The sequence below is a fragment of the Curcuma longa genome, chromosome 10 (assembly GCF_044706935.1).
Source record: "Curcuma longa cultivar G26 ecotype Majalengka, Jawa Barat chromosome 10, ITB_CL_G26_1.1, whole genome shotgun sequence".
Classification (NCBI taxonomy): Eukaryota; Viridiplantae; Streptophyta; class Magnoliopsida; order Zingiberales; family Zingiberaceae; genus Curcuma; species Curcuma longa.
This window is the reverse complement of record NC_133870.1, coordinates 12,221,572-12,231,359: the sequence shown is the minus strand read 5'-3', so window position 1 is coordinate 12,231,359 and position 9,788 is coordinate 12,221,572. Positions and strand designations below refer to the sequence as shown.

The 9,788-nt window shown below is 43.4% G+C and overlaps 2 protein-coding genes across 2 annotated transcripts; both read left to right on the top strand.

Annotated features, from left to right (window-relative positions):
- The first annotated feature begins 1,206 nt into the window (after window positions 1–1,206).
- Window positions 1,207–3,707, top strand: LOC141835645 (aspartyl protease APCB1-like). Its single transcript, XM_074723020.1, has 6 exons — window positions 1,207–1,433; window positions 1,514–1,750; window positions 2,495–2,642; window positions 2,730–2,812; window positions 2,990–3,104; window positions 3,531–3,707. The coding sequence occupies exons 1-6, from the start codon at window positions 1,207–1,209 to the stop codon at window positions 3,705–3,707; spliced, it is 987 nt and encodes a 328-aa protein (XP_074579121.1).
- A 1,182-nt stretch (window positions 3,708–4,889) lies between these two features.
- LOC141835644 (uncharacterized) lies at window positions 4,890–7,919 on the top strand. Its single transcript, XM_074723019.1, has 4 exons — window positions 4,890–5,097; window positions 5,190–6,526; window positions 6,641–6,788; window positions 6,868–7,919. Exons 1-4 carry the CDS (start codon window positions 4,890–4,892, stop codon window positions 7,917–7,919), a joined length of 2,745 nt encoding a protein of 914 aa, XP_074579120.1.
- Window positions 7,920–9,788: the final 1,869 nt, after the last annotated feature.

Below are 9,788 nucleotides of genomic sequence, written 5' to 3'. Positions count from 1 at the left end.
AAGAACCACAACCTAAAGTCTTTATCAGTTGTAGCTAGCACCTTCAACCTGGGGGTTCATATGTATTAGTGAGAAATTCAATGCTGGCTTGCCCTTTGCTTCATAGGAAGATCAATACTATGGACAATGGAAAAGAGTTTTACTTCCATTGACTAGCTATGTCTTTTATTCACTAGGGAGGGAACGCCATAACTAAGGTGATGACCTTGTGCATTTATTTAGGGATTTCTCTAAGGGGATCGGAGAGATTTATTGAACAACATTAATATTAATCATTTTTAGCAGGCAAACAAACTTTAAATTTGAAATTGAATAATATTTAAGGGAGAACACTCATCCAAATTGAAAATTGAGTCATATATGAAATTATTGTAACACTTATTAAGACTGACTTCTATTGCAAAGGGTAATTGCTTGATATCTTTGCCGTTGCACCTCGGGGGTTAATGATTTGTTCTTATTTTTTTAGTCGACATCTATTATTCAACTTATGTTGATTAATTTTGGGGTGACGGGTTTGGTCTCATAGAAGTTTTCCATCGAGTCATTAAGATAAATCAAGAAACAGTACAACAAACGATCCATCAATCCAACGGTTCTTAGGTCAACCATCTATTAAGAAAAATTTATTCGTTAATTTATTAAAGTTGAGATTCGATCTTTTAGATATCTGAGAAATTAAAAAGATATTACGCTGTTGTAGCATTGCCATGGGCAACATATTTGAGTTGTCAAATCAAAGATCCTAATGTGAATCATTTGATAAATTTTAGTTATCACATAAAAATAAAAATATCCTTAGACAAATTGTACTTGGTTCAAGAAAGTGTTTTGATATTCTACTTTAGATTTGTTGCTTGTGATGTTAGATGAGTGTTATTATTGTATTAGTATATTCACGCAGACTACTACCAGAAAGGTATTCTTCTTTTATGAACTAGCATCAAATCGATATGGTTTATGGACTACTGCAAGGCAGTAAGGAGGGTAGGCTAGGTGAGTTGAATGGGTTGATCAAGTTGTGCAAACTATAAAAGTCGGACAAAGTATTTTATATAGGATTTATTTCATTATTCTGATAATATTTATTCTCAATATCCTAAAATATTCCTATGAACCAAATATAAAAATCACTATTCATAACGATGGCACTAAATTGAATTAAAAAAATATTATTATTTTACTGCTCTATTACGTTTTTTAGGAATGCCATTTCATTCCTTGCTTATTCCAATTCACGAACCAAATGTAAGCAATTCTTTGTGCATGGAAGTACAACGTAATCAGAATTATCGTTACTGTGACTCCTGTGAACAATGTGATTATGAGATAGAATATGCAGATCATAGTTCCTCCATGGGTGTCCTTGCAAGAGATGATATGCACATTCTTGATGCAAATGGTGAAAAGGCAAAATTCAGTTTCACTTTTGGGTATGACTTTTTCGTTGTTATAATTTGTTGTCAGGGTCATTTCAACTCATAAAGTTGGTTTTGTTACATTTGTATTGTAGGTGTGCTTATGATCAACAAGGCCAACTTTTAGCCTCTCCTGCAAAAACAGATGGGATTCTTGGACTTAGCAATTCGAAAGTAAGTTTACCTTCTCAATTGGAAAGTCAAGGTATCATTAGCAATGTCATAGGTCATTGCATAAAACGAGAAGCCAAAGGTGGGGGATACATGTTCTTAGGAGATGACTATGTTCCTCAATGGGGCATGACTTGGGTTCCCAGACAAAGTGGCCTCACGTAAGCATCACCTTTCCACATGTTTTTTTATATACTATTCTCAAAGAATATAATTATTGGTCGTTTTCATACGCACATATATTTAGTAGTTCATAGCTCATACATAATTTTTCCTTGAATATTAGTAACAAAGTTAACATCTCTTTGGGGAATACTTTGCCATCTAATTGTTTTAGTATGTTGAGCTTTTTAAGGTGAAACTTTGTTATGGTTGTTTGAATATAAATTGGTTGTACTTTGCTTTCTATTAACCATTGAATCATAGATTAATAATTCAAATTCCTTCAAGTTTTCATCATTTCATTTTTGTTCTTTTCTTTTTATGGTACTAAAGATTCTTCTGAGAAAAATAATCTTGTGATTTTCATACCTTAAGGCTCTGAAGTGCATCTCTTTTTCTATCCAGAATTGTTTCAATTTTGGCAATTATGGGATGTTGGACACTAATAAAATGTTTCTTAAATGCATTGACTAAATCAAGGTATTTAAATTTGGAGGGTTGAACTGTGATAAAGGCTAAACCCTTGGTATGAAGCTGAAATTATTCTATACACTTCTCCCAACTAATTTACCCACAAAGAACATAAAAGACTGCATTCATACAAGCTTTTGTACTTTTATGTAGGATGACTTCTTTTCTTGCTTTCAGATCTTTCTTGCACATGAAAATTCTTACATGGTGATCCATTCGAATCAATTTTTTGGTAATGTAAGTTGACTTTGTTTTGCTTCTGTCTGTTCCAGAAATTTCTATATTTCTAAAGCTTCAAAAATTAATTATGGAGGCAAGCAAATTTCGGGGCAGAAAGGAAATGCAGTCCCAGTAATATTTGATACTGGAAGCTCATACACTTACTTTCCCGATGAAGCATATGGGAAGCTAACCGCTTATGTAAGTCATAAGAAAAAAAATTGAATTTCCGGAGTACATTTCTTCAGTATCATCAATATTTACCATGTGAATTTCACAAACACACAGGTTCAGTCCATGTCCAATAACTTCATTCAAGATGTTTCTGATCTTACAATGCCAATCTATTTGCGTGCCGACTTTCCTATTAGGTGATATCTTATTAACTATCTTAACCATTTTCTCACAATGCTTTTGGGTGTACTATGTTTTTGCTTTCCTATATTTTGTAAAATGTTCTTGCAAATGCACACATGGAAATTTTCATCTTGTCGCATAAACTAAAACACCTTAGCACAGAGTGTCTGATAAGGTTCTCATATTTATAGGTCTTTTAAAGATGTGAAGCAATTCTTTGAACCATTAACCCTGCAATTCGTAAAGAAATGGTGGACCATGTCAAAGTCATTTACTATTCAACCTGAAGGTTACCTAGTAATCAGTGTACGTCTCTTCACATTTTGTTTTGGGAATTTGGCAACATATTGCAGGGAGTTTGCTAGCTATCAGAAACTCCAACCTCTATTCAGAACATGGTCAGAGGAAGCCAAGGTAGAATTCGGATGAGTTAGGTTCAGGTCAATTAGGTTTGTCTAAACTGAGTCTAGTTCGGCTGAATTGGATAAGGATGCTCTATTTGTCAGTTTGCTTGAACTGACTGGTTGGTTTGAATTGTTTCAGGGAAGAAAGGTTTGGGTGAGATGATAGATTGAGGCGGAGATGGAACTTGGGTGAAAGGCTTAGTATTTCTTTTGAAATGTGTTTAGTATGATTACTACTTGAAGATGATCCAAAGTGAAATGTGTTTAGTATAGACATTTTGTTAACAAGGAGATAGCAATGTAATTTAGGGGTTTTGAATTTATGCAGGATAAAGGCAATGTGTGCTTGGGCGTCCTTAATGGAACTGAAGTACACGATGGATCAACTGTAATATTGGGAGGTAAATTACTATCAATCATTTCCATGTCTTTGCACTATATTCAACATTTATTTCTACTGCTGAATCACCGAACAAAATTGCCAAATAGAGGATTTGGGACGTAATGAGTTCAATATTTATAAAACTTGATGTTCCGGGAATGAACCAAGGGGTCAGCCATGATCGGACTCGAGCCCGAAATTGGTCCCCTCGTAGGGGTCCTCACCTACTAAGTCAATTCCCTCGAGTAGTTCAAGCTTGCACCAACGAAGTATGTCCATTCGGCTAACTACATGCCGAATCCTCCCTTCGGCTAATTACATGCCGAATCACTCCCTTCGGCAGGTGCATCGCTGAATCCCCCATTCGGCTACGCACCACCGAATCACTCCATTCGGCTAATCACATGCCGAATCCCTCCCTTCGGCAATTACCTCGCCGAATCACTTCCATTCGGCTACGCACTAGCCGAATCCTTCCTTCGGCTAATTACATGCCGAATCACTCCATTCGGCTACGCACCCGCCGAATCCTTCCATCCGGCTAACTAGCCGAATCACTTCCATTCGGCCATGTACTAGTCGAAGCCTTCCATTCGGCAGCCAGCTTAGTCGACTCCCTCCGTGCGGTTATTCACTAGCCGAACTCTCTTTTTGCCATATACTAGCCGAATCGCCGAATAGCCGATGCGAGATTATATTTGTCAGCACCCTGGTGTAACTACACTCTCACAGTGTCCTGGCTCATCTCATCAAGATTTCTGACAAACCCACGCCTCCAATAATTAATGTTATATCTCTGTTATCTGCACGGATGGTGACAAGATAACGCTTTACCGGCGATGGGACAACAAACTCGATTGTTCCTGCCACCTCATTAATCATGATGAAACGTTTCTTAAATGATGACGTGACAGGTATGCACGCTCATCTCTCCTTTAAAACGACCACTCCACTCCACAGGTAAATCTCTCGGGCTCTCTCAACTCTCACTCTCTTAACTACTCTCTCTTTTCTACTGTTCATCTTCTTCTTCTCATTCTCTGACTTGATCGTCGGAGTGGTCGCGCCAGGGCACCCCCTGGCCTTCCTACTGACGGTCTCTGTGATCGCAGGCCGTCCCTGAAGCTGTTGCTGTTCATCGTCTGCTCCGGTGAAGTTTCGGCACTTGTGAAGCTGTCCCCGCCTTCATCATCATCCACTGTTCAAAGCCATCAACGAGGAGGTCCGGTGACGTGTCCTGGAGCAGTTCTCAACTGGAACATAATTTGGCGTCGTCTGTGGGAACTGTTTTAGCCCGGATTTGAGATGCCGACGGACGAACCTCCCCAACCTCCTCAACCTCAGCAACCTCGTTTCATCACCATGACGCAGGAGGATTTCGATAGGGCGGTGGCCAACGCCGTTCTCGCAATCTCCAGGCAACAACAACAACAACAGGTACTAGCTGGTCCTTCTAGACCCCACTCCTTCTCTGCTGAAGCACCACCGCTGGCGCTGGCGTCGGCCCCAGCTCGTCGGTTATTTGAGCCCATCGAGGCCCATCATACTCAGGCCCACCAATCTCCGGCCCATCAAGCTCCCGCTCACTTTGCTCAAGCCCATCAGGCTCCAGCTTACCAAGCCCCAGCTCAACAGGCCCATCAAGCCCAAGGCCCACCTCCTTCACTTATATGTTTGAAGACTACGGAGGGATGTCCGTAGAATCTGCAGCTGCCCGGACCCCACCTAGACGCCTTCCACGTGGCAAGGGTCCAGGTCCCGAGGAAGGCAGCGGCTCTCACAAATCTCCATTTGCCCAATGGATATTAGAAGAAGAGCTCCCCCGTCACTTTCGTGCTCCGCAACTCATGGACTACACCGGAGCAACTGACCCGGAAGACCACCTAGGAAGGTTTGAAAATGCTGCCACCCTGCATCAATATACTGACGCCATCAAGTGCCGAGTTTTCCTCACCACTTTGGCTGGTGCTGCGGTTCGCTGGTTCAACCATTTGCCGCCAGCCTCCATTTGCTCCTTCAACGACTTCCGAGGTTCCTTTCTAAGGCACTTCGCCACCAGCCGCGCTTACCGGAAGACAGTGATGGATCTCTTCGCCATCAAGCAGAAGCCGAAGGAGTCACTAAAGGACTACCTGCGCAGGTTCAATCAAGGAGCGCAGGAAGTCCCGTCTGCCCCATCAGAAGTCCTCGTCAGTGCCTTCTCCCAAGGACTGATAGAGGGGGACTTTTTCAGATCGCTCATCAAAAAGCCTCCGGAGAACTTTGATATGCTGCTGACTCGAGCCGACAAATACATACACGTGGAAGAAGCTCAGTCGGCTCGGCGAGTGAATGCCGACTCCTCCTCTCACGGCGGTCCGAGTCGACAGCCCGCTCCGGCTGCTCGAAGTGAACATCGCCAGCCGCCTCAACCTCTCAGAAGACCAGAACCAGAGCATGTTGCCAGATCATCGGGTGGCCATCGCGCCATCCAAGCAGTAGACTCCCGGCCCACTCAGTCATCTGGACCTTCACGGTGGCTGCCACGCTTCTGTGCCTATCACAAGTCAAGAACTCACGACACTCGGGACTGCCATCAGTATGCCCGAGTCCTCCGTGAGGCCGAGGACCAGCACGCTAGAGGGACGGCAGCCGCCCCTCAACACCGGCAGGAGACTCATCATCAAGCCACCGCTCCACTGCTGCCACCTTCTCCTCGAGCTGCCCCAAAGCGCCACCGTTCCCCTAGAGAACTCACTCCCCCAGCGCAAAATGAAGGAACCCGCGGCCAGGGATCTGGCTCCCGTGACCCTCGAGCCGGCAACCAAGATAACGCCCCCCTCGGTAATATTCTCATGATTACAGGGGGTGCTACTGACGGAGATTCCAATCGGGCCAGGAAGGCTCATAGCCGACAGTTGGAAGTCTGCGGTGTGGCTAGAGGAAGCCGCGGAGACGAGCCTGTCATCGGCTTTGGACCCTCAAGACTTAGAAGGAGTAGAGACTCCTCATGATGATGCGTTGGTCATAAAGGCCACCATTGCTAACTATGAGATATCCCGTATTTGTTGACACAGGTAGCTCCGTCAACATCATTTTCAAGTCTAGCCTTCGACCAGATGCAGATTGACTTGGATGACTTGGAGCCAATGGCTACTTCCCTCTATGGCTTCACGGGGAATGAAGTTCGTCCCCTCGGTCAGATCCGCCTGGCTATCTCCCTGGGTACGGAACCAGCTCGGAGGACAAGGTACTGCTTCTTCACCATAGTGGATGCTCTCCTCTTCCTATAACGTGATTCTAGGTCGCCCGACACTTGGCGCCTTCTCCGCCGTCGTCTCCACCTACCATCAGAAGATCAAGTTCCCTGTGGGGGACTTAGTGGGGGAAGCACGAGGCAATCAGTTGACGGCTAGACGCTGTTATGTGGACTCGGTCCGAACAGAAGCCAGGAAGACTCGGAGGACTCAAGGAGTAGAGGTGCATGCTGTGCAAGATGCATCGAACCCTCGCGCTGCTATCGAAAAGGAACTCTTGCAAATATGTCCCAATCGTCCGGAAGCAGCCGTGCAAGTTACCGCCGAATTGTCATTCGAGCTGAAGCAAGAGTTAGCTGAATGCCTTCGTCGGAACCGAGATGTCTTCGCTTGGGATCCGACCAATCTGACGGGAGTTTCTCTTGACGTCGCCATGCACCGCCTCAACGTCCTGCCGGGAGCTCGCCCCATCAAACAGAAGAGACGTCACTTCGGCCCCGAGCAGAACAAGGTGATTCGAGATGAAGTGCAGAAGTTGCTGAAAGCTGGATACATCAAGGAGGTGCACTTCCCTACTTGGCTCTCCAACGTGGTGCTGGTGCCGAAGCCTGGGAACAAATGGCGAGTCTGTGTGGATTTCAGGGACCTGAACAAGGCTTGCCCGAAGGACTGCTATCCATTGCCCCGGATCGATCAGCTAGTAGACTCGACCTCCGGTCATGAATATATATGTATGCTTGATGCTTACCAGGGATATCACCAAATCCCCCTTTCTGTAGATGACCAAGATAAGGTCAGTTTTATAACGGCAGATGGAACTTTTTGTTACACTGTGATGCCATTTGGACTCAAGAATGCCGGAGCCACCTACCAACGCTTGATGGACAAGATCTTCCGGCAACAACAAGGCCGCAATATAGAAGTGTATGTGGATGATATATTGATTAAGTCTGAAAGAGGAAGCTCCCTCATTGCCGACATAGAAGAAACTTGCAGCACCCTACGCCAATATGGTTTGAAGCTGAATCCCAGCCAAGTGCTTATTTGGTGTCCGAGTGGGGAAATTCCTCGGATACATAGTGACAGAGGAAGGAATTGAGGCTAATCCTGAAATCGAACTTTTCGACGAATTTATATTGATTTTAGGGCTCTTTGGAAGGGCTTAGCTCGATAAATGGAATTGGAAAGTGGTCTTGTCGAAAATAGAAGCTTTGTATTCAAGAGTGTTCAAATGAGTCACTTTCGTTTCTCCCTCTCTCGCACATTCGCTCTTTCGGTGCTTTCGAAGGTCGGTACCATTGCTGGATGCTTCACACACGCTATCGAGCCCTAAATCCCTTCCACAAACCGCAAACCCATGCGAGACCGAAGCCCCAAGCCAACGGCGACGGGGAAAGCCTAACTCATCGTGCTAGGTATGACGGGGCCCCATCCGAAGGTGGGGAAGGCCCCGCCTAAAATAAATATAAATTCCGAGAATATTAGGGCCGACCATAAGGGATCTCAAGTTCTTTCTTTCTTTAATAGAGTAGAGTAGTTGGAGTCCGATAGCTGCTTCTCTTGCTGGCTTATTCCTTCTATGCTTCTGCTCTAGCTCTTGCTTCTTACTGCTCCTGCTCTTCGCTGCTTCTCTTGCAGCATCTTATCTTTACTTAGCTTGAACTGATCCCCTCCTATACTGGTCGGGTCTTACCTCCCACCGCTATTGAAGTCCTTTACTTAGCTTAGCTTGAACCCCACGTCTAATTTAAGGTAGGCATTGCATTCTCTCATTCCATTCCTCCTAGCCAGGCATGAAAGGCATTACAGGTCAGCTAGCCCGGGCCAGTAAGCATTGATTTCCTCCTTTACGACGTCTTCCTCCTCGTTCTTCTATTATAAGAAGAAAGAGTCTGAGAAATATATAGTAAGGGCCGCTCAAGCCACCGCTCAAGCCACTTCCTATATGTGTCGTGTCTTCCGTAGTGTCTTCCGTCGTGTCTTTCCTTCATCTGTACTTGACCCCCTTAATCTCGGCCCTAATATAGTTAAATTGGACCAATCCTAGAGCGCAGGGTCGGCCCTGTATATATATTTGGCGAAAATTACTTTAATCTTCTGGGCTCTGACTTTTTTTCTCTTTAGCATAAAGCTACGTCCAGCCAGCCGCAAAGAAAGACGAAAAATGTTGTGACATTTAAATTACACCATTATTGTTTGTTTAGTTAGTGGATTATATGATTACTAAAGAGCTCCTCTTTCTTTTCTCTGAATCATCAAAACATCTTTTTGATTTATCATTATCCCACAGGACCCAGGGCCCTTGATATTTTTTTCTGTCAACTAAATCATGCCCCCTCATCCAAACATCCAAAATATTTTGACCACAAGCCAAGCTCGCTGACTTAATTATTGCCTGTTATATTTGATAGATGTTTGTCGCCGACTTCTTTTTGTGCTCTACCCCATCAATCCTCCTTATAAAATTACGTAGCTACCCTCAAATGATCAATTTTGATTTTTTGAGTAGTTGATTTCAAAGTTAAACCCTAAATCGATTGAACAAAATAAGTGCATTATAATAACTATAAAATCGTAACTGCTACAATGTTATAGTAGTTAGGATTTCATAGCTATTACAATGTAAATATTATTGAATAAGATAAGTTCGTACTATAACAGTTACAGTTTCATAACTATTACGACATGAATATTATATGAACAGGTAAAATCTACATTATAACAGTTACGAAATCGTAGATGCTACAACGTAAATATTATTAAACAGATCAAGTTCACATTGTAGTAGTTATGAAATCGTAAATGCTACAACGTGAATGTTATTGAAAATGTTAAGTCCATCCGACCAATTCATGGTTTAAATTTGAAATCGATATGTGAAGATAATGCACTTGAAAGTAGCTATGTAATTTTACAAAGGTAATTGATCGATAAGATGTTCTTTTTGTTATGACCCGTGCGAGCTAGA